At 43.5% G+C, this 24931-nt stretch overlaps 1 protein-coding gene across 6 annotated transcripts in view; it reads right to left on the bottom strand.

Moving 5' to 3' along the window:
- Positions 1-673: 673 nt before the first annotated feature.
- The window catches only part of LOC308116426 (calcium/calmodulin-dependent protein kinase type II subunit gamma-like), a 44523-nt gene continuing 20265 nt past the window's right edge, over positions 674-24931 (bottom strand). The window contains exons 6-22 of one of the 6 annotated variants that reach the window (XM_080474604.1): positions 23539-23611; positions 22175-22277; positions 21330-21413; positions 19953-20047; positions 19355-19477; positions 19170-19253; positions 17286-17328; positions 16278-16340; positions 12582-12622; positions 9990-10034; positions 9853-9898; positions 9531-9611; positions 6430-6561; positions 3806-3881; positions 3620-3714; positions 3127-3363; positions 674-3036 (exon numbers count right to left, since the gene is read on the bottom strand). In XM_080474604.1, the coding sequence (XP_080330730.1) occupies positions 3131-3363; positions 3620-3714; positions 3806-3881; positions 6430-6561; positions 9531-9611; positions 9853-9898; positions 9990-10034; positions 12582-12622; positions 16278-16340; positions 17286-17328; positions 19170-19253; positions 19355-19477; positions 19953-20047; positions 21330-21413; positions 22175-22277; positions 23539-23611 (1417 nt within the window). In that variant the 3' untranslated portion in view covers positions 674-3036; positions 3127-3130. The remainder of the gene's footprint in view (positions 3037-3126; positions 3364-3619; positions 3715-3805; positions 3882-6429; positions 6562-9530; positions 9612-9852; positions 9899-9989; positions 10035-12581; positions 12623-16277; positions 16341-17285; positions 17329-19169; positions 19254-19354; positions 19478-19952; positions 20048-21329; positions 21414-22174; positions 22278-23538; positions 23612-24931) is intronic. The other 5 variants (XM_080474605.1, XM_080474606.1, XM_080474607.1 and 2 more) reach the window with 5 other exon arrangements.

The following is a 24931-nucleotide window of genomic DNA, read 5'->3' on the forward strand; positions in this document are numbered from 1 at the left end:
AGCCACATCTGTCAACTGAAGTGTTGAAATGACGGCAGTGACATATTACATGATTTAGGATTCCTAGTATGGGGGTAAATTCTACTTTGAATTTATAAAGGATTAAACCACAAAAGATTGAAATGTTTCACTTCAGGTGTATTAAAGTTCAATATTTGCTTAAAATAATGGTTAATATGAACTTCTCCATGGTACTCTTGAGATTTGAGTTTTCAAGTTTAAATGTCTCCCAGAAAAGCAGAATGTCTGCATTTTATGTCCCCGAGGCCGAGATTCATTTCTGCATTTCATTGCCTGTTGTATCACAACATGAAGAACTCCAGATATGCATTTGAGAAATGATCGACTCCAGAGAGACAAACCAGTGCTGAAATAGTATTTTTATTAAATACTTTCAAGATCCAAGTTCGAAGAATAACAAAGCTATGATGAAGACCAACTAACACTCAGACAAACACTTGATAGTCGTCAATTCATGGTTGTATTTCATTGTACATCATGATCATGCAAAAAAACTCCAGCATCCATGTGAAGGCTGGGGGAGAAAGCGCAGCCCAATAATATATCATTACAACGCAGGGAAAACGCTAACATCGAGGGCCTCATACCAAGCTACGGCTCCTGAATCCTTTTTTTTTTGGTTTTTTTGTATTTTTTTGTATTTTTTTTTTTTAATTCTCCAAAGTTTTGTGGGTTTTTTTCACGTTTTTCATGTCACCTATTCAACATTCTGGATGGAGGAGATTCATATTTCAAAAGATGCAAATATCATATATTAACACTAGCTCCATCCTTATTCAGGTAGGTACATGGTAGAAATGCGTAACTGAAACATGCATATAACTAGTCTCCCGCTCTGGTTGGGACCGCGCCGGTCGTGGAAGACCTGCAGACACACCGACTCTCTTCTCTCACGTCAACTGAGCAGGCACCATTTAAAACCACCCAGGGTAGATTACGTCAACCAATCATTGAAGTTTGGGTCAAAATTTAGAATTTTGTGTTGTCTTTAACTCCTCCCTCTTTTCCCTTTGTTTTTTTGTTGTTGTTTTTTTGTCCTGTGTGCGAGGGAGAGTGCAGAACTCCAGCTTGGCAGATCGGCAAATTTACCAAACGACAAAGTTAACAGCAACGGCGACGACGACCAAAAAACTCAAAACCAGTAACACAGGAACGGAGAAACGACGAAGACAGAGAGAGAGAGAGAGAGAGAGAGAGAGAGAGATACAAATAAACATCTCGAGCAGGAACAGGGGGAGGGGTGTGGGGGTTGGGGGGTTTACGATACGACTGTTGGGACGGATGGAGACGATCAAGCAGCACGTCGAAGGTGCAGATATGTTACAGATGGGCGATATGAAAAGACAGCTCACAGCATTGTGGGATCAGGAGTTAAGGACACTATCATGGAGGTTTTCAGAGGTTTTAGTGGGGGGAGGGGGAGGGGGGAGCGGGGAGGGGGGGTGGGTCAAACTACTCTCAAGCCGTTTTTAATTTTTTTTCCCCTTTGTATTCCCCGTCTTCACAAACAGTCGTACGGCCATGAGACTCGAGCTGGTCGCCCACATGAGCGATGAAGCTACTAATGTGGTGAGGAAGTATTTTAAAAGCTGGACCACTGAGGAAAAAGTGTGTGTGTGTGTGTGTGTGTGTGTGTGTGTGTGTGTGTGTGGGTGGGGGGGGGGGTCACAGAGGTCATGGGGAGGTCCCCACTCCCGGATGCACAGGATGAGTGTCTCTTTAGATACATGTACATATATTACACTTTTCTACATATATCTATACATACACTGTATTTACACAGTGAATATAAACAAACCAGGCCCTTGCAGGAAGCAGAGAAAACAGAGCGGGAGGGAGGAAGGCTGAAAGAGAAAGAAGGGAAGAGAGAAAAGTGGGGCGGGGGGGGGGGGGGGGGGTGGATGGGTGTTGATGAGGAAGAGGCGGCGGGCAATCATGCAAAACGCAGACACCGAACCCGGTCCGCTCCCCCCCGCTGACTGCATACAGACACAACACCATGTGATAGCACGCACAGGTTAGCTTCAGATTTGCACAATAAAATCCCTCTTACTAAAAACTCAGTTGCTTAAAAAAAAAAAAAAGGAAAAAAAAAATAGGAGCCTCAAATGACGATCAGTCGGACAAAAACAAAAGAAAAAAAAACAAAAAGGAAAAAGGCTCCAGGTATTCACAGGAACGCATCGGAATCAGGACACCAAAAACACAACGGAAACATGGAGCCTCGGGTCGGACCCCGCCCCCGCCCACCCACAACGACACGGCTTCCGATCAGTCGGAAAATAAAAACAAGCACACAAACAGAAACACAAACACGTAAAAAGCCTAAAGTTCTACACTTTGGTGCTTCATGTTTTTGATATCAAGTTTCTCTCGTCATCAAGTTCTCTGACTGAGCCCACTTGATTGCTTTTCCCTCTTTAATTCAGTTTTAGGGGGAAAAAATAATCTTTCCCTACATCTTAACATCTCATCGCTCCAGGTAGCGAGCGCAACACACTTTCTACCCGGTAATCCCTAAACGTGTCCGACGATCTCAGCTGCTAACGTCACGCTCCTCCGTGTTCCTCCCTTATTTAGATAGTGAATATAAATGCTTGGTTGGGTTTTGGTGGTTTCTGGTACATCTAGTCATAATTTACACAGTATATTCATAACTCATACTCAAACTGTCACAAGTTCAACTGTAAATCCTCTCCTCCCCCGGGACGTCTCATCTCGCGCGGGCAGAAAAAAGATGGCTGCCAGGGGAGGGACAGAGGGCAAAGACGCGCCCTCCGGTCAGGCGCCAGATGCATGCATCATCCCATGGGGGCGGAGTCTTGTGTTCAGCCGGCCCCCAGCAGGTCAAAGGAGGGACGGGATTGGTTGGTATCGTGGAGAGGGATGCGGTCTCGCCCGGCCGGGCTCCTGGCACTAGCCAATCCACGCAGAGGACGGGCCTCTGAAACACGCTCGCTGAAAAAACACTGCCCCCCAAAACACACACTCCAGTAGTCTGGAGGCTCAGGACCACTGCGGAGGAGAGCGAAGCGCAGTTAGAGGAGAAAGGCTGTCAAACATTTCACCGAACCGGTTTTTAGCCGGCTTCTGCGCGCGGCGTACCTGATCACTGGAGTGGTGCGGCGGGCGCCCCTGAGCAGTGGAAGTGAACGTTGAGCCACTTCCCCTCGCGGCGGTGCCACACCCGGGTCTCCTCCGACTGGCTGGAGCGGGGTCGGCCCGTGGAGTCAACGAACTGCGTGAGCCGGATGTACGCGATGCACGCCGCGTCCTCGCCGATCAGGTGCACGTGGGGGTTGAGCAGGGTGGTGTGCACGGGTTTGCTGTTCTTGCTCAGCACTGAGGAGAGAAGAAGAGATATAAAAGCCATTCCAAGCTGCATGAGGATGTTACAAAATCCAGGCACGATATCGTTTCGTATCACAGCGTCATTCTGAATAAAAATCACGCGTTGCAGCTAAAAATGAACTAGAATCGCAGAGTTTCCCCACAATGAGAGATATTCACGCCATTTCCCAAAAACAACGGCCTGCGTCTTGCATCGCTGCTCTCCCCCGGCAGACAGGAACAACACCGTTTACTGGAGGAGACTCACAGTTGTCAAAGTAAAACTTGTGAAAGTCCATTCCCTCCACCAGGTTTCCCAGGGCCTCGGGTTCAAAAGAGGTTAGCCCGGGATCACAAATCCTCCTGAGAAGGGAAAACAACCCAAATTAACCCGTCAGTGCAACACACACACACACGCACACGCACACGCACACGCACACGCTTTTGAACTCACGTGTAGGCATCGAAGTCTCCGTTGTTGATCGCCTCGATCAGCTGCTCCGTTATCTTGATGATCTCCTGTTTGCGACCTGCGAAGAGCGAGACGGAGAGAGGAGGCGGCAGACAGACGAGAGCCGGTGAGAAACCAGCCGAAAGACGAGACGACAGCAGACATTTTTCTCCCGTCATCGAGCGGCTGTCTGTCGCTCAGCGCCGCCTGTACGACGCGAGAAGGGGACTGAGCGGCGGTTTCTGCCGCGAGCTCACACCGCCACCAAAACAGACCGTCGGTGTGTGAACTCCACAAACTCTTCTGAACCGAATGAGGCAGAAGTAAACATGACGACGTTTCCTAACTGAATCACGTTAATCCTGAGGGAGAAATGGAGGCTGAGGAAGTTATGAGAAAGCAAGAAAATTAATTTGAAACCGTACCTTCAGCTGTTCTACCGTTAGTCGCCAAAGCAGCAAAGACTTGATCGGATGCTCTTTTTGCAAAAACCAGGATTCAAACCAGAGTCTCACACACTCAACGTGAGAAAACGTACTTAAAGAGGCTATTTGCCACTTTGACTGCACCAAACATGTCATAACACAATCCCGTTTTAATCTAATCTGCTTTCCATTTATTAAAAATAAACATTACACACTGCACTTTCACCCACTAAGACTTGGACGAACATTTCAGTTCCAACCGCAGTACACAGAAAAAATTCAGAGTTGAGAGGATTTAGTCTGAACTGGAGGTGTATTGTACCACCTGTGACCGTCCAGGCCCGGCTCGGCTGGAGGTCAAAAGAAAAATTCTATTAAAATGAAATTGGAAGATATAATTCAACTGCTCTATTGTTCTTCAGGGTAGAAAGTTTGTGCCAATGGGCGGCCTTGTTCGAATTGATCGCCAGAAAGCTGAGTTTTTAACCGAGACATGGACACATGAAGCTTTTATCGACTGAACTCAAAGGTAAAGCTGGTTCTGGAAGAGGACTGCTGTTGGACTCACATGAGAAACAAACAGTGAAATTCACACCTGATGTGGGAAAATAACCCAGTAACTTGTAAAGCTGCTTTCTGAACTGAAGACGACTTCCCCCATGAATCACCACCAGTGACCTAAAAGGATTTCACATCACATCCACTTCTAAAGGTAGAAGGGGGAAAATGCTACTCCAGGTTTTAAAGGGTTAAAGTCTCGATAAGACCAAACTTAAACTCCATCTAAGATTGCTCCGCACACAGACACAGAGCCGATAGGACGGCCTTCGTGGACGGATTTGTGCAGTACCGTCAAAAACACAGTATCACTGCCAGATATTGAACATTTAAGTGATTTTGGAGGATAGGGCAAATAAAAATCCAGTCGATCCAAAACTTTAAGTGTTTTCCGCCACCAATTAACCCTGCTTTATTCAGGTGGAGTGCTGATTGCTGGTGTGGTGATGTCCAGTTGTACTACTCTGACATATGATCCGGTCCTGGTGGGTTAAGAGCTTGAAATGGACAAAAATGAGAATCGAAGCTAAGTTAAAGTACACGGCCGGTCACAGCTACACATGTTCCCAGCAGCACTGAATAAGATTGAATCCTATGGTTCGGACGCACTGATTGATGAAGGGAAGAAAAAAAAAAAAAAAAACATAAGAAAAGTGAAGCTGAAACTCAATGTGTTGAAGCAATGTCAGTCCCACACACACACCGTCCTGCTGCTATAAATATCAAATAGCACACCACACCAAAATAGACCCAACAAATGCATCGTTACAGCCCGCCTTTGAAAAACAATAAAAGAAGAACTAAACAGAGCTCAGAAAGTGAGGAAATATGTGTTTGGTGTTGTAACGATACTTAGTGATACAAAATATCTCATATCGTCAATACTGGTTTGTTTTGCCTGTTAAATATAAATAAAGAATATATATTTGTAGAGAGACCAGCCAAACAAAAAGTTTCCCAACATTTGCTCTGGAGCTTTTCTGGTCATGATTGACTTTTATTGTTTTTGATTAGTATTTTTTGACACATGGAGATTGTAGGGAACTACAAATAGTACATCAGTGAGAGTTTTGATCTTTTCTGTGTCTCTCAATAGATTGGAATTAATGAGCTTGTGTGTGCTTCTGCTTCACTGTTACATTTTTGGACCAATTACTCTCGATGACTTTTATAAATATTATAAATACATATTTGATTTGATCACTGTGTTTAGCGCTTACCTAATCACAATGTTAACCTGACAATAAATTTACTGCGAGGAATCATTGTTGAAGCAAATAATCAATCCACCAAACAGACATTCCCTGACAGTTTCTGCTTTGTTTTAAAGTTTCTTTCATTGATTTAAGCCACCAGTCAAAGGCAGCTAAGGACAAACACATGGTTGGTTTTGATAAACAATTAAACACTACAGCTATTTTCTTCAGTTTGAATAACTTTGTTTTTAATAAATAATCCACATTAAGCCCTGAACACAAATCAGATGTTTAGTTTTTAATTCCTGATCTGATGTTTTAGAGCCCTGAACCAGGCCAGGATACAGTAAACAAACAGAGGTTTCAGTGAGAACCCGCAACCGGGAGAAGACGGGGGACGAGGGGACGGGGACTGTGAGTTAGTCGATTAGTGCAGATGTGGTCTTACTCTGCTTAGTGTTGCTTTTAGCAGCGACAGTGTTGCTCCCTAGAGGAGCTGCGGGCATGGAGAGCTCAGAGTCGGGGCAGGAGCTGTTGCCCGTGCTGTTCCATGCCATGCGCTTTACGTCATGCGGTGGAACTGAAACACACAACGGATGGTCAGACAAACAAACACGGGGATGAAGACAACACAGATGAGATGACACTTATGTGGGCGTGATCGTCTAAACACAGCATGCAACCCCCCCCCCCCCAAGACAGGATCATGCAGAAAAACAAAGTGACATGTTGGTCAGTGGTCAGACAGAAACAGGATGTGTGATCAATCATTAGCAATGAAACAAACTGTTTTCAGTCAGAAACTAAAACAATTTCTATATTAAAAAAAGCAGGTAATAGCTTAACTGGACTTTATATAAAAACCAAAGAAATCAATTTATAATGCATTTTGGAAGGACATTTTCTTTCTTTCTTGTTTAAAAACAGGAACTCTTGGCGTTCGACCAACATCAATGTAACCAGTTCTTCAACTTCTGAATAAATAACTTAACTTCCGCTGCTTTTATCGCACTGTAACTTGGAATCGTCCTCACAGAGGTTAAAACAAGGAATGAGACACTGTAAAGAATGTTTTTGTTCCCAGTTTGTATCTACAAAGTAAAGGTATAAATGGTTTACGTTATGTTTAGGAAACTTCCCATGTACTGCCTGCAGTATAAGGCAGCAGGTATTTAAGTGAAAGCTTTGTGACAAGTCTGTGAAAGCTGCGGGATTCCACAACAGGTTGCAGACCCTTGGGTTAGTGAGCGGCAAACATCGGTGAGGGTTAGCGTGGGCTCATGACAGACACGCGGAGGACTGGATGGCAGCTGAAAGCCAGGTGAGTGCAGCTCCGTGTGGTGCGGAAGGCTTTTATCTCTCTGCTCTTGATGCGTATATGCATTAACAAAGCGTCCTCTGATGAACGGCAGCGACGAGCAAATGCCGGGATCGAAGCCATTGTTGGTTATTAGCTCATGGCATGCCTGTGGGGAAACTCGGCGGGTTCAGGAAGGAAGTGTGGACAAGGCCAACAGGAAAAAAAGGAAAGAGGAGGAAAAGAGATTAGACCGTCCTTTAGTGCGGGAGTGTTTGGAAGAAAATGAGAGGAGAAAGACCAGAGCACAGAATGTGGGACAGGGTGGTGTTTCAGAGAGTAAATTAGAGAGAAAGAGAACATGACAGGAGGAAGCATTAGAGGAGAATGGAGGACAAAGAGGCACGTGAAGCTCTGTGGAGCTCCAGGAAAGTCAGACAGGCAGCCGGGCCTGTCAGACTGGCCGGCCGGGCGAGGACACCGAGCTGCAAGGTAAGCAAGGCTTCCTCCAGCTGGAGCTGTCACACCGAGAGGACAAGGGGATAGATGCAGTGACCACCAAGAGAAAAATAAAACACCCACACACACACTCACATACACACACACTCGCAGATTTCAGGGTTCCCACACTGGCCCTGGTTAAAAATGGTTCGACTTTTTTATGACTTTGGTCTGAGACTGAAAGGCCTGGGGAAAAAAAGTTCCTCTTGCCAAACTGAAAGCTCAAGTATTGCTTTAGAGATGACGTGAACGTTCATTAGTTAATGTAATTCAGCGACGGTGTAAATGTCACGTAACTTTAGGAGAAGTGTGATGATTCCCTCGGGAATACGGCGGTGCTTGTTTTAGTCTTAAAATAAGATGTGCTTTTTATAAAAATGGGTCTGAAAGTTGTAGTAACAGTTTGGTGCCTACAGTAATAAATGTGCCGCTCAAATTTAAAGTTGCGCCTGAAATTAGTAACAGGAAAAAGGGGACAAAGTCTCAGGGATGAAGGGTAGCTCTGCTGTCAGAGAGGCTGCCGATGGACCAGAACATGGGATGTTCGATGAAACATCTGACCCAGAGTCACAATATTACAGTTACACAGTTATCACAGGGGATTGAGAGAGACTGACCTTGTGATTTGGGATGTTTATAACTTGTTACCTTGAACTAAGATTTGACCAGTTGTACGAAGGAAGTTAAGCATGGGAATAGAAGAATATGGACCTGGTCCATCATTTTAGTTCTTTGGGAACCCGAAGAGTATTATTTGGACGCAACGCTAGTGGCACTTCGATCAAGCATCTCTGCTGCTTTACTTCTATTTATTAGTCGCCGTACCATGTAGTAGCAGTCATAATCAAATTGTGAGATTTCTGACATGGTCATAAATCCATTAAATTGTCTGTGGTTGCGTGACCATAAAAACAGTCATCCACAAACCCCTCTCGCTATAGGACATGGGACCATGAATAAAGACGTTGACAGTGTGGCCGCTTTTCGTTTAGTTTTATGTCTTGATGACACAGTAACTGACATTTATCTTTGAAAGTATTTCTATAAACAGCTTGGCTACCTAGATTACTTTTACTTTGTTGTCTTGAGTTTTGCCCTGTTTAGATGTATTTTGTCTGGACTGACCATGTGCCTGACTTGTTAGGGGGGAAAACCTTCAGAAAGTCTTAAATCGTGTGTTACAAAGGTCCAAACACCTGAATATCACATTTTCTTGTGACATAATAGTTCTTATATGAATATTTTTGCTCATCATGTTTCTGTGAAGCGTAAATAAGGATTTTTGGGATCCGACATTGGATTCTTTTCTTCAAAGTCGGCTTTGTCCGGAGACGAGTGTTTCATATCTACTACCAAATCACGCAAACTCCATTGTTTACATACTATTCTTTTTCTGCTCTTTACAACCCGCTGTTAAAAAAAACACCTGATCCCAAACCTCAGCATGTCACTTGGTCTGCTCAGTGACTCAAAGACTACATAAGATCTGCATTGTGATAAACTGGGTTTTTGCTGTTGGACGATTGCAGAATTTTTCTTTTTGAATAAATGTAAAAACCAGTGGGAACCCTCAAAGATAAGCTTGGTGGATCAGAGTGAAGGGGAGGAGCTCCAAGATGTGACGTGTCATTGCCAATGACTACAGGAAGCTGGGTGGGAGTGGGGGTGGTGGAGGTGGTGGTGGGGGGGGGGTTGTTAGGTCCTTTGCCAGGGCCGACCATAAAGCTTCTGGTTGGCATGGATAAACTTACTGGCAGGTGAGCTTTGAGGTGAGGGCAGAAGTGGGGGCATCTCCTCTGTGGCGCTGCTCTGACTCAGCGCCGTGCTGTCCGCTAGAACACACACACACAAAACGCAGCCAGACGCACCATAAATACACACATGTATACACACACAAACACACACGCACGCACGACAGGCGCATAGTTCAAGAGTGTGAGGGACACGTGTCGTTTCTCGGCACATTTGCCCATCACTACAGTCAGATACACACAATTCACTAGATGGGAGACAGAAAGAGAAAGCGGATAAGAGCAGGAAAGGGGAAGGAAAACACTCGACTACCTTCCCTACCTTTCATTTCCTCCTCGTCGTTGGTGGCGTTGCTCTCTATTGATCCCTGGGGTGCAGAGCAGAAAGTTAGTGACATTAAGGTGGGCGGCGTTCGGGACTGAGTCGTGCTGCAGGACGGTCAGAAACACAAATCTCACCTTGACTCCATCGGGAGGGTTGTGCACCACTGTGCTCTGAGATTCCTGCCATGTAGAACAAAACTGTTACTCCAACACATCACAGCCCCGAAAAAGTGCCTCTCAACTGGATATGAACTCCCTCTGTATCGAAACTAGGTTCTCTGGACTTTAAAATTTCAGGAAATTGTTTAAACTTATTGAACATTTGGAAAATCAGCAGCCAAATTATTAAGTGTGTGCATATTTCTGCCTGAGCAGTATTCAAATTCACCATTATGAAATAAAGACAAACTACTGTTGGGAAATAATCTTAGGATCGTCACCAAATCAATAAAACTTCAACACATTAGGGTCAATCAATGAGAGGAATACTTTTTTCCCCTCCATGTTTTATTTATCATTTATCTTTTTATTATTGTAGTCATTCCTTCAAAAGTATTTTACAGTATTTTCATTTAGTTCGTGCACTTGAATTCTGGTTTTTCCATCCATTTTGAAATACATTTCTATGTTTGCCTTTAAACACGACAGTTTAATCATGAGTTAGAATTGTAACAACGCACACTTAAACTAATTTTGTGTAAACCAGTTTTACTGTTGTGTATCCCTCCTAATAATGATTGAATATTTTTCTTTTGTTCTCAGCCGTTTTGTCTCTTCATCACTTATTTGTGAAGTACTTTCAACAGTACTGACCTGCACAAAAAGAAGTGAGTGAATATCTTTGGGTCACTGCCTGAAGGACTGAGCCATTTTTGTAAATGACACTTTGCAGAAAGATTCCCACTGTTGTGACCAGCTGAGAGGCACTTCCAAAACAAACTGTATTAACCCAACCACAACACAACACATATTATTGGCATGCTAGTAAAGCGATTTAAAACCACTGCATGCTAGTAGTGGTTAAGAGCACAACGGTGAAGTTCGGCAGTACGGTAAGGATGTCAGTGGGGATGTTAATGAGGGTTAGACTGAGAAACACTTGGAAAGGTATAAAACAAGTTTAGATGACAAGGAAAGATGTTTGGATGGATGGTTGCAAGATGACACGAGGAAAGCTGGTTAGCTGTGGGGATATTAAGGATTATATACAGAGGTAAACAGAGGGGCCATGACATGATAAGATTGAATGATCCTTGTAGTTTCATAAACAAGAACTCAGCAGCCATCTGTGCTGCCACTTCAGACTGATACGACCCTACGAACAAGTTCATGCTTCTTGGAAATCCCAAAAATAAATAATTTAAAAAAAAAAGGTGCACACACGCAGCCTGAGAGTCAAATGATGAGTATTTTTGAATGATTTCCAAACGGTTATCTTGTCTGCTTGAAGTACATCCAGCTCAGAGACAAGTGTGCACCTTTGAGAGGGGGAACATGGCGAGAGGGCGGGGCTGGAAGTGTTACAGAGCAACACGTCCTGGATGGTGGGAGAGAAAAATGACAAGCAGCGACTTTGACGATGAAGGATGAGGCACAACGGGCTACGGTGTGACTACTGGGGGAGGGGCGGGAAGGGCGGAGATGTTAAGAGGCGTGAACTTAAACTGCGGCGGCCTACTGTACCATCTGGGCGTTGGTCGCCATGTTGGTGTCTTTCAGGGCATTGATGGCACTCACTATACTGTTCTTACTGTTGTTGGTAGAAGGCTGGGACGAGAACGCAAACACTCAAAGTGAGCACAATACGTACGTACACACACACACACACACACACACACACACACACACACACACACACACACACACACACACACACACACACACACACACACACACACACACACACACACACACACACACACACACACACACACACACACACACACACACACACACACACACACACACACACACACACACACACACACACACACACACACACACACACACACACACACACACACACACACACACACACACACACACACACACACACAATTAGAATCGCACGCCTTTTTAGAGAATGGGGCTAATGTTGGTTGAAGCTCCCGGGCTGTTGAAAGCTAACAGGGTAAATGAGAGGGTGAGTGCCACAGAATGGCCTCTAGATCATCCTTTTTACTGCCTCACTAACTCTCTATGCCTCTGCCACTTAACTACACAGAGAGACCCCTGGGGCGGTGAAGAAAGAGAGGGAGACAGGAGGAAAGAAGAGAGGGGATAGAGATGGCTAATAGTAGCAGAGACTGATGGAGACTGCTGGGAAAGAGAGCGGCAAACATCTGACCGAGAAGTGAAAGAACAAAATAACTGACGAAGAACTGACCGAAGTTAAAAAAAATTAGAAAAGAGAGTTTGTTGAACTTGTGAATGGGACTAGAGGAAATCAGTGTGAACACATGCTAAAGAAAGTTAAGGGACCTGAAGGAAAAACAAAATTTTTTTATTAAAATCCTACAGCGGTCAGAAATAAATATTTGGAAAAACCCAGAAAAAGTCCTGGATGAGGAAGATGCAGCTTGAAATAATAGGAGAAAGTGAGAGGTGCAGAACGAGAACAGAAGGTGATTTAAAAAAATAATAAAAAGGGGGGGATCAGCAAAGAGAGGAGAGAGGACAGTGTTGGAAAAAAAAATAGAGGGCAGAGAGGTGACGAGACAACCTTACCTTAGCAGAATCTGACTTCTTGTTGAGTAAACTTTTGCATGCTGTGAAAAAAGGAGGAGGGTAGAAAAAGAGAAACACACGTAGAACGACTGAGTTTTTCCTGTTCTCTTCATGTGAAATTTCAGTTTGGACCTTCATTTTTTTAACCTCTATAAACCCCTCACTTCCACCCCGCCATACCTCAGCCTGTGTGACAAAATAAGCCTAAATGTTTCCAGAGAATAACATGCAGTTAATGGATTTCTTAGGGCATTTCCCCTTTGGCCGTACAGGGTTCTACACTCTGCAAAACCCATCCACATCATAATCCATTCATTGCCATCTGGGGATAAAGAGAAACCTGAGAGCAAAGTAAACTTCCTCAATCCATTTCCTGTCTAGGAGACCCCAGCAGATCTAGAACGAGAGTGATGGTCAGACTCAAACTGCCGCCAGAACCGACGGTGATGAGGTAGGTTAATGCAAATCATTGATTTCCTTTAAGGGTTTCCAGTCACTTTTCCTCTCGCTCTAAAGCTCTCGACTCGCTTTTCCTTCCTTTTTCTCTTGTTTTTCGTTTAGCTGCCACACACTGCTTTCAAAGATCTTATCTTGTGTTTCTTACCTTCCAATAAGCAATGGGAGAGGGGCAGATAGCGGAGAGGGGTGAGGGAGGGGAGGGGGGGCTGTAGGAGAGGGCTTAGTATTTCAATACAAGAGAATAGAGATAAGGGGAACAGCATTTACAGCAGCAAACAATACCAAGTGACAACTCATGCTTCTTAATCTTGGCTGTTGCGTTGATATGCAGCCTCTCTCTTGGCCTGGCCATGCAGCATCCAAAGAGGAAAATATGGATTTATATTAAAACAAAACAAAGAAAAGTTTTCATTCCACAACCAGGGAGGAAAAACGGGTGCCGATTGTTCAGTGCCAAACATTTGCTCTTCATTCGACTATATCTTCTGCCGAACAGCCACCGGGGTGCTAATTGGGACGGTGAGGGACCCCCACCTTCACATGCTCCAATCATGGCCTTTCCTCCCTCATCCAAGATCAACGTTTTCCCGTGACAGGCTGGGAGGAGCCAGAACAGCCCACAGTGGGAGGAGCTGCACCACCATTAACAGGGAGGACCACGTCAGGCTGTGTTCACACTTGTGGTCCGGAACTGAAAGGGACCGCTTTGCTTTCACACTCATTAACACTGGAGCAACACATAAAAACAGTTTGAGGACAACTGGTGAGTCACAGAAGTCCCCCGAGATAATTACAAAAATGAATTGTTATATTGAGAGATAACGCTCATTTCAACCACTTTTGAAAGAGATGCAGTAGGAATATTGTGGCATGGTGGTCTAGAGGTTAAAGGAGCAAGCTTGAATTCTACCGAACTGTTTGGGATTGAGGGCATTGCTTCAGTAAGAGCATGAGAGTGTAAATATAAAAAATACAACCAACACAAAATAAAGTTGATTTGACATTCATACTAATTAAGGCTCGCATAAAGAAGTGTCTGTTCAGCCGAACAAAATTTAATAAAAAAGTCTTAATATGAGTGTTAAATGCTGCGAAGCATGAAAAGAACCACAGTGAAAACCAGTTGTGGTTGCCATTCAGATTGTTTTCTTCTCTGTAGTTTTGTACAGTTTTTGAGTTCACTCAGCGGGGAGGTTGTTTCAAACATCTTGGGAGAACAAACCACAGATCTTCTGGAGATGTAGCACCGAGGAAATCTGTCTCTTCCTGTAACTCCACACAAACTTCTTCATATGGTCCCTCTGTGGAGGCCACACCGTTACTTTCGGAACCCACTGGTTCTTATTTGCTCTCAAGATAGTTCTTGATGATTTTAGTTGTTTGGGGTCGATGATAGGCACCAGATTTATCCTGGAGCAGATCAGATGCCTTCTCACTTCAAGTGGAATATTTACCCCACATGGGATTTAATCTTTCATAAAGCATTGTATTTGTAACCCGAGTTCCACAACTATTTTTTTTTTTTAACCAAAAGTGTGAACACAGCTTTAGAGAACATGTGAAGGTGCATATCCCGGTTAACATTTAGCTGGCTTGAACCACACAGGACACCCACATGCGAAAGGCAGCCAGGCAAACGCCTTTCTAGAAACATACAGAAACGCTTCACACTTCTGTCGCTTGTTGCTATAATGTCAATAAAGGGGAACATCATGAGCAAACTGCCAAGCCTTGCCTCAGCCATACTCAGAGAAGTGCAAGGAAGCAATTACAGTAATAAGTGTCAGGATTTTCTTTTTTTTTTTTGCAGTGATGAGTGACATCATCAGACGATCAGAAACAATTCAAAAGAAAAAAAATATCTGAATGATTTAAAAAAGACAGATGAGAAGTCCAATCTGAGAAGGTGATGATGTCACACATGATATTCACAGAAACTTACAAACAGGCAACTTGATCCAGTCTCAGTGACGAAGCCCGCATTCGGAGGGCTTTAGCTGACAATCAAACCACCACAAACATCCCAAATCTCAGCGCACCAGTCATACACTGTGGGAGAAACACTCGCTTCTCCTTAGGTTTACCCTTTGGGGGTCGTAGCCCCGTTGACATGTGAGCTTTACTCTGCCTACACAGGTACCGAGAAGAAATGTACGCACATTGTAAAGTAAAGAAGATTCTCCGGTCTGAAAAACGGCGACAGAGAATCAGGTTTACTCCACACTGATTGTTGCTAATATTCTTAATCCATGGAGCCACCATTGGAATCGCCGACCTTTCCCCACCCACACCCACCCAGCAGGATGAGAGCAGAGCCCCATTTCAGTACTTTCAAAACAGAACAATCTGTGCTTTCGTTCACTGTGAAATAAAAGACCCAATATGTCACTGGGTATTTGACAAATGCAAAGGAAGATTTGCAGCCCCCTTTTGGCATTCATGACTCCAGGGGAAGGCTTTTGAAAGTACTAAAACAGACCTCAGGAGGGAGGAGATGAGACGAGGGATGCTGTTTCCATCCAGGAATCCAAAGATGATGGCTTCAGCATTTGGATTGAGCAGAAACACCTCCAACCTCAATCCCAGCCTAAACCTCCCTTCTCCCTTCTCCTTTCTCCGGCTCCTCAACCAACCACCTTGCTCCACCACCTTGTACCCCACCAGTCCCAGGTCCGACGATGGCAGCACGCCAACCCAACTCTTGCCGGCCCCCTGCAGTGTCAGTTCCCGCCCGCAGTACAACATGCCCCTCCTCATCCCCTGCCCCAGTCCGCTCTGTGCCCAGCCTCGCAGCCCAGGCCGGGGGCGAGCACAGGGCATATGGGGTCAGCTGGAAGTCGGGATGGAGCTTGCAAGAAGTGACGTTATTGCTAATTTGAAAGATGAAATGAATTCTACAGAGTTGCAGCTGAGTAGCGGTGTGATGTAAATGTTGAATAAAAAAAAAAAAAGCTCTGGATTTGAGGTTGAACTTAACATTATCTTTAAGTGAAGCAGATGTAAGGGGGAATATCTGATGTCTTATGGCGTATAGCAAAAACAACACATGTCTGTAATACCCTGAATGAAGTGAAAACATGTAATTATGAGCGCATGTGTGTGTGACTGTAGATGGGGATGCTAGCAGAGGCTGCATGCAGGAGTGTGGGGATGGTCTTGAAGGGCCCACCCTTCACTATGAAACCAAGTAGCTGTGTGTGTGAAGAGGAAGTGGATGGGCGTGTCTCTGGGACGTACCTTCCTGAGCCAGTGAGGCCGTGGAGGAGGCGGCAGCAGCAGAGTTGGTATGCTGCCGGCCCACTATTGGACAGAAATGCTACAGTTGGGAGGGGCTATGCAAATCAGGTGTCACGCTGTTCACTCGTGGGCCCAGAGAGCCACAGAGTGTGCTGGCTGCAGCCCAGATGCATCGAACACTCTCCATTCAAACGGGCTGAAGCAAAGATGTGCACCCCTGTGGATCTCTGGGCCCAGGGTTGAAATCATTAGCCATCGACTGACCAATTACTTAGAGGCTGAGAACCAGGCTTCAGCAAAAACAAGCCACTCTCAGAAGAATGAGATTTTTAAAAAACAATTAAAAGAAAAAAACACTGAATTTTATCAGTCACCTGTTTTTAGAACACCACAAATTGCCCCCCAAATAAAAAAAGTCTCAAATAATTCTGGGTTTCCTTTGCTCAAACATGCATTTCCTCCATGTGCAGCAGAAAAGAGGTATGAGCGCTCTCACACTCACACTCATACACACACACACACACAGAAACAGACACACATAAAACACACAGGGAGAGAAACATTAGCATGGACAAGGACACACACGTAATCTGGTACATGACATCGCATTGTAGATTTTTAAGGATCAACTTGATTCATAAGAGTAACCGTCAATATCAGAACATTTTCTACAGTAACACAAAGAAGATTCATCTCTCAATTCAGTTTAAGGTTGTAAACAAGCAAAACTCCTGTGCGCACACAAAAAAAAACATATTGTTATTTTGAGGATGAGTGGGTGAGTGTGTGTGTGTGTGTGTGTGTGTGTGTGTGTGTGTGTGTGTGTGTGTGTGTGTGTGTGTGTGTGTGTGTGTGTGTGTGTGTGTGTGTGTGTGTGTGTGTGTGTGTGTGTGTGTGTGTGTGTGTGGTGAGGGGGTTAAGAGAGGTGCAGAGGACTCTATCCGCTCTCCTTCCTCCTCTCCCTCCGCATGTGCTGCGTGGGAGGCTGAGGGCGAAGGGCACACCCACCTGAGAAGTTTCTGGACACCAGCATGGTGGTGAGAATGGCTCCCTGGAGGAGAAGAGGAAGGGAGAGAGAATTGAAGGAGGTATAATAAATGCATTGAGATTGTTGTCTTTTCTTTTTTTTGAAGAACGATTTCAGTTCTTCTTTACTGCCATTTTCTGTTTTTTCCTTTCTAGTGGGACAATAGCAGTTGTGTCCCTCTTTTTTTTTTTTTTAGCAGCAGTGTCTTCGCCAGAGTGATCTTGCAACAGATAACCGAGCTGTCAAACAATAGCTGTTATTAAACAAACTACCTGCAGTAATATTCACATCCCCACATTCTGTTGCGGATTCTTGAATGCAAACAAAGTTAGATGATGCAACAAAACAGAATAAAGCTGCTACTTGATCAATTCGTTTGCAACTGAGGTGACAATTGACGCTTCTGCAGACACTCTCAAAGCTAACTGTAGTCTCTAGAGATGCAGTCATAGAAACTCTGCTAAATTTGGTTTGTTTTGTCAATTTAAAAAACAAATATGATGTATATTCACCACAAAATAACAATATCATCAAAGTTTAGGACCGGACCATCTGCTCATTTGAAATACTGGCTTCTCTTCCAACAACGCTCTGGTCAGTGTGTCTTATTTAAAATTCCTGTTACGGATGGGAACATTTGATATTGTTTTTGGCATGCTCACTTCTAAATAAACAATTAATACAAATGCAAATGGACATGACATGATGACATGAGGGATGCTAGCCATGTCACTAACTTCAGTCCGAAGAGGAAATTAATTAAGTTTCAGGACTCCGTACATACTCCTCTCTTTCGACGTATTGCATACACTCTCAACGTATGGAATAGATTTTCACCACCTCGACTGGCGGCTCTTCAAAACTATCATTGACTGTCCAAAATTTCTGCAAGGCAGAAATGATAACATTCCCCATTTTCCAAAGTAATCATGCCCAATACAGATCATCACACGAGGTTTAAAAAAAAATAAAAAAATAGAAAAAAAAAAGAAAAGCTTTGCCGAGATTATGTTTTGAGAACAAGCTGTGACTGAGAACTCCCAAACAAAAGCTGGTCATTCTCGCCTTTCAGCCCATGCAGAGAAAACTAATTTATCTGTTCTTGTGAAGTATGTATGGACCCTTAAGGTGTAATTTCTTCGCTCCATTTGAAAGAATTCCCAGATCTTTTCAAAGCAGACTGCACGTCAGAGCGTCTGCTTTCAGCCACAGGGATGTAATGCACTTGTTGGCTGCGGTTAATGCGGTAAACAGAATTTGGAAAGGATATTTTTTGGCTGTGCTGTTGATAAGGTCCGCTGGTGAACCTAATAACCTTTGGCTCTTTCGTCATTGAAGGTTTTTCTTTGAACTTCCCGTAAAAAACAAAACGTCAGTTATGATTTGTTTTCATTGTCATGAATTCGAGAAGTCAAACACGAGTGGTACATAGATCGTCGTTGATAACAACCTTTTATTCATAATTTATTCCATCAATTTACCATAATTAGTTCGGAAGGAAAAGGAAAGAAAAGTTTAAGTTACATTTGCCCGATGTAACTTTAAATAAGAATCTTGCTGCCAGCTTTTGGGAGATTATTCACTATTATTCCAGAGTTAATAGCCAGCAGTAACATGAATCACAAAGCTTCATATTTTAACGATCAGAATCATTTATTTTTGAATGATCTATTAAATCACGGCAGCTGGTCAAGTAATGATGCCAAAGTACAAGACCACATTAAATCAACAGATTATTAGCCTCATTGCGAATGCTGCAAAAAATGATATGTAACCAAGAACAGCAGGTGATCTGACAAGGCCAATTAAGGGAAGATAAAAGATGGAAAATATCAAGTAGCAAAATAATACATTAAGGAATCTACCTTGAGTTTTCGGCGAGCATTGAACTTGCGGAGACATTCGACAGTTTCCTGTCTGTGCATCATGGATGCCACTGTGGAGCGGTGCTGCAAGAAGACAAAGCACAACGGATAAACATTAGACCAGAATGATATTTCTTCAGAGGTTGTGGTGATATTTTATATGTCAGAGGTGAGTGGACACTTACGCAGACCCATGGGTGTTTAAGGGCCTGTTCGGCAGTGATTCTCTTGGCTGGGTTGATGGTCAACATCTGGTTGATCAGGTTCTTTGCCTCTGGAGTCACTGTGTCCCACTCTGGGGAGGGGAACTGATGAAAATGGAGAAACAAGTAGGTGTGATGGTTGGAGAGGAAAAGGTATTTCCCAAAGGACTCGGGAAATACAGATTTCTTGCCAATAGATGCAATCTGGGCCCCTGATCTTCAGTTAATTTCTCTCAATTAGGCAGATGTGAAAATAATGCAAGCAACTGTGTTAAATTTTATTTAAACACAAGCTTAAGTTCCATTTCTCTAAACCATTTTTTCTGAAGAGTGAAAATCCCCAGAAACTTGCAATGTGGTTTGATTATCCAGCAAGTGAGATAAATAGGATATCCCCTCTTTGAATCTCTTGCTCTCTCATTCACACACTCTCCTCTGCAATGCGTCAGGGAGGCCCTGATAGGATCAATAGCTTTGGACCAGATCTCAATTGGACACTATTAAACATTCAAAAACTGCTTAGCAAACCCCTGCACTGCACCCCTCGCCGATACACACCTCGTGCACAAAGCACACTTACATCGTATGCCCCGGCTTTGATCTGTTGATAGAGTTTGTGTTGATCTTCATCCCAGAAAGGAGGATAGCCCACTAACAATATATAGAGAATAACACCTGACAGAAAGCAAGAAGAGATTGAGGAAAACATTTTAATTTAAAATGTACAGAATATATTTATATTATAATGGTATTCAAGACATGTTTGGACATTACGATACTTTAAAATTAAAATTTTACTAACAAGTTATGGCTCAATTCGATGATTTCTTTAGGAAAATATCTTTGGTTAAGATGAACACTACCAGAGTCTGGAGTCAGGATCAAACCATTCTGAACTAAACATGCTCATTGCAACACATTAAAAGCCCCATGGAATGATGTTTGAGTGATTATTGAAAAAAGGACAAGACAAGCAGTGCCCCCCCCCCCCCCGTGGGGTAGGGCTGTATTTTTATTCCGCATTGTGGGAAAAGAGAGAGTTGACCGGCATGGCTTGCAGTATTTACTTTTAATACAGGGTGTTTGGATATTAACCGTCAGGGATCAATGGCTGCTGCTAACCAGCCCAACTTTTACTCGGGAAGGCTGTGATCCCCTTCAGCCAGAGAAGATAACAACGCTCATCATGACACCAACAACTGCGATAAGATTAAACGTGAACCCAATTAAAGTTGCATGCCACTTTGTATTTACGTGCATATAAACACTTCTGATTAAATCGACCCTATCCGGTTGAAATTATCAAAGGATCTAAGGAAGTGGTTTAACCTGGCTTATGATCTCCGATTAGAGTCCATGTAAACAGGACAATCTGATCTCTTAATCAGAGTGAATTTAATCAGACTGGCAAGACTGTAACCATATGAATGAAACTAATGACCTTGCAAGATCTGCCTTCATTTAAATTTGTTGAAGGTAAAAGCTTTAGGAAGTTACAAACCTCTAGAATACATCCAAGCACATTTGAAATCATCACAATCTTCAACAAATATATCCGAAGGGCTTGAAAAGGCTCACAATACACACAATATATTTCAGAGACGATGTTTAAAAGAGTCAAATACTTCTGCGCTCAAATCAGTTGTCAAGAATGTCCCTTATCTAAAGGTGACGCTGCTGCAAGTGCAGAAGAGACATTAGTAGTTGCTTTAACTTTTATCTTGAACGCAGAATTAGAAAACTCTTTAGAGTACAGCATGAGTCATCACACATTTGACTACAAGAACAGGATTAAATGGATGTGTAAACTACTAAAATAGACCCTCTTTGACTCTTATTTGGCACAGAACAAGAGGACACAAACAACCATGCCATAAATATTAAATTAAAACGGGGCAAATGTATTTTTCAGTGTCATGGGGCCTTTAATTGTCTAACTGTGAAGCTCAAAACTCACCACAAGCCCATATGTCCACAGGCTTGCCGTAGGGGTCCTTCCTCAGGACCTCAGGGGAGAGGTAACCGGGAGTTCCGGCAAACCCTGCCCAACAGACAATTCAGGACAAACTTAACTGGCAACGTTTGTGAGGTTATCTGAATGATGGTGGCCGGTTGAGACTATTATGCAAGACCAGATTATGATGGTGTAGAGTCACAAGCAAATGCCCATTAATCATCTCGTCTACGCTGGAAAGTCAGCCAAATGGTGGCAGCTCGGCTGCGAGCCAAGACACAATGACCCAAGCATGAACTGGAAAGTGAGAGTGAGCCTCTTAAGCAAGGCTCACCACAATGTAGTCTTTGGCTTCCACTCGCTCATCATGGCCCCGGTGCCATTGTTGTTTGTTTTTTCAGACATTATATAGACAAGGCAAACAAGACTGAACCCCGCCCGTTTCCCTCTGGTAACAAATTGACTGACTCATCAAAATAATAACAAGGAACATTGTGGAATTTGCCAATTCAATGCTATAAAAACTGTGCTACAAGTTCTAGGTGATGTTTGTTCTGCAATGAAATAAGCAAGATTTTTCTTAACTCTTAATATTCTATTTATCCAACACATATTTGGGAACTTATTTTGACAACTACATTTGCTTGAAACACATTAGTTAAAATTGAATACAAGAACAATTTTTAAGCCTTCGGTGCTTAAAAACTATTAGAAGGAATACTTTTCCCTATGAGTTTTAAAAGGGAAACCCTGAATTAACAGGTGCTGGTCACCCCATGAGTGTTACAGATAAAAGTAACTGTCTGGTCCATTTGATGCGAGTGTGTCATCGTTGTGTGTTTTCTTACCAAACCAAGCCTGCTGGTCTCCCTGTACTTCAATAGCAAGGCCAAAGTCTGCCAGCTTCACTGCAGCTCCCTTCATCTTGCTGGCCAACAACAGGTTTTCAGGCTGAGAGAGACACAGACACGCACATGGTGAAGCAGAAAGCGGGACAAAAGATCAAGATGGTGACAGACACAGTTACAGGCACTCCTCAGTTAAAGCTTCTGGAAATATTTATATTTGATGTCTTTGACAAAGCTTTGTGTGGGGGTGGGGAGGAGGTGAGAGAAAGTGATGGAGAGACGGAGGTGGGGAGAGGATGAGTAGTCGAGAATCTCCACAACACCTTATATGGGCATGGGTCCGTAGCCATAGTAACCACTCGGGAGTCATTTAAGCAGCACTGCAGACTGCATGCTAAATGGAAAGTGTACTTAGCGAGAAGCAGCGTGTGTGGCAGCGTTCTAAATGGTCGTTGTTTGGGCAGTGGGACATAAAGGGCCGCAGTAAAAAGCCCACTCAGGATAAAAGGCCAACAAATCAGACAGGCAGCGCTTGAGGTAATAGCGTTATTCTGCAACTCAGAGCTTGCACATGCATACAAAAGCCACCCACACGTGTCTCAGCGACCCCTCGAGATATTTATTCCCTTCACATTGCATCTTTGCTTGAAAAGGTGCGATTCGATGTGAATTGTTATCGTTCTATCAATCAGGATTAAATTCACCACCTTGAAGTGGGTTGAAGAAGAAACTGGAGGCAACAGAGAAGCTTGATTTCCTCGAGCCTATCGGCGAGTTGGGACAACTCGAGACCCTCCCTCGTTGCGCCATGGGCGTTGTGATGTCACATGGGTTGCCCTGGCAACTCCAGAGGTTCATGTGTGCCTTCACCTCCTCCCTCATCATAGACCCCCTCCGAGTGTCCGTGTGTGTATGCGACTGTGCGTACATGCACATGTGTGTCGAGTCCTTGTCCTTTCCTTGCCATAGGTGTGAGACACACTCTTCCACGTGATCATGACTCACCACGGCTGTGCTCAGCGTGGGCACACATGCATGCATGCATTGGTGTGTGTGTGTGTGTGTGTGTCCGCACATACACATGCTTACAGAGCTCCAGTCAAGGACAGACAACCTAACAGATCTGCTGACAGATCTAACAACAGACAGAGGGTACAAAGAGAAAATTTAAAAATGGTAGGCAAACAAGGGAGAGGGAGACGCCGGGGAAAATAAAAGCGAATGCGAGCAAAAAAAAAAAAAAAAAACTGCAGAGAGGATGAGAAAAAGAGACAGAGCAACCGAGAGCCATCTGTGTGTTGCCATGGCCACGAGCAGAGGTGTGTGCGTGTGTGTGGTTGTCACGGCAACGGGCAGCCACTCACCTTGAGGTCTCTGTGCACAATATCATGCTGGTGGATATGATTGACACTCTCCAAGATCTGACTAATGCAATGACTATGGAGAGAGAGAAAAAGGGGGACAAACGGAAAGAAAGACATGTCAGTCGCTGCCCTTCGTTGCCAAAAGCCTTGCACAGACTCCACATGATGACCGCTGGAAACAAAACTGATGCATTTCATTTTAGGACCATTCAAGCTCGCTTAAATTTACAAAAAATGAATAAATGAAAACATTACTTTCCACTTTGGATGAGTGATTCTAGTTTCTTTTGCCATTGGTTGACTTGTTAGTATTGTCCAACCCAGGCTGATACGATTATCTGCACATTTATGTCAAGCAAATTGCAGACGAGACATTTCCCAATTCTGTAGAGGATTTCATATATTATATCTGCGATCATGACATTACAGTAGCAGAATGATTTGATAACTTGTGTGGCAAGTTGTACACATGTATCTCAATATGTGTGTCCATGATCAGGTTTGTGCGTCTGACTTTAAGGTGCAAATGAAAATTTCTGTGTATAATCAGAGTTGTGATATATATTGAGATACCAGGACTGGTAAATGTTTCCATCTTCACCTTCACCTCAGGCATCTCCTTTTATACGTGGATCTTGCTAATCTTTTCCCAAAATTTGTCTATACCGATGGGTTTCCTTTGCCCCAGGTCTGGACTCACAGGCTACATGGTCGTAAGTGTGCACTGTGTGTCGTTAGCTGAACGGTTAGCTCATATCATCAGTGATTACAAGCAGGACAGAGTAGGACCTGGATAGGGATATTTATTAGTTGGAGAAAAATATTTACAATATTTTATTAAGGAATGAGTACAACAGTGAAATCAAAATCATGAATATCTATAAGCGTTGCATGAGCTGCTACTACTGCCAATTATCACCATCAAGGTCCTGCAATGTGACTTTTAAAATCACTGAGGAATGCTACAGTGTTGGTGACATGAAGGTTGTAAAACTATGAAACAGACTCAACAAAAGCCCGACAGACACCCTGTGAGTCTCAACTTGGGATAAAGTAAACATAGTACGGATGTATAATTTGGATTACACACAAATCCAAGTACAGACATACAAATATGGACACAAGTTCAACCCGAAACACACACAATGAACTCTTCACACAGGTATGCACGAATCATTAGCCCGTCACCTGTTTGATGTCAATTTGGTGCATTTGACCAAAACTAAGCTCTTATTTTATCAAGATGTCATATCTTTGTTGATGGTCATTTAAATGTCATTTGTGTGAGGAAAAAAATTAGATGGTAGAGATTTAAAAAAAAAACTAAACAAAAAATGTTTGTTAAGTTCCTTGAGTGTTTTGTATTTAGAGAAAAGATCAGTCTCTCGTAAGC

The sequence above is a fragment of the Lipophrys pholis genome (genome assembly GCF_963383615.2).
Source record: "Lipophrys pholis genome assembly, chromosome: 1".
In the NCBI taxonomy this organism is placed as follows: Eukaryota; Metazoa; Chordata; class Actinopteri; order Blenniiformes; family Blenniidae; genus Lipophrys; species Lipophrys pholis.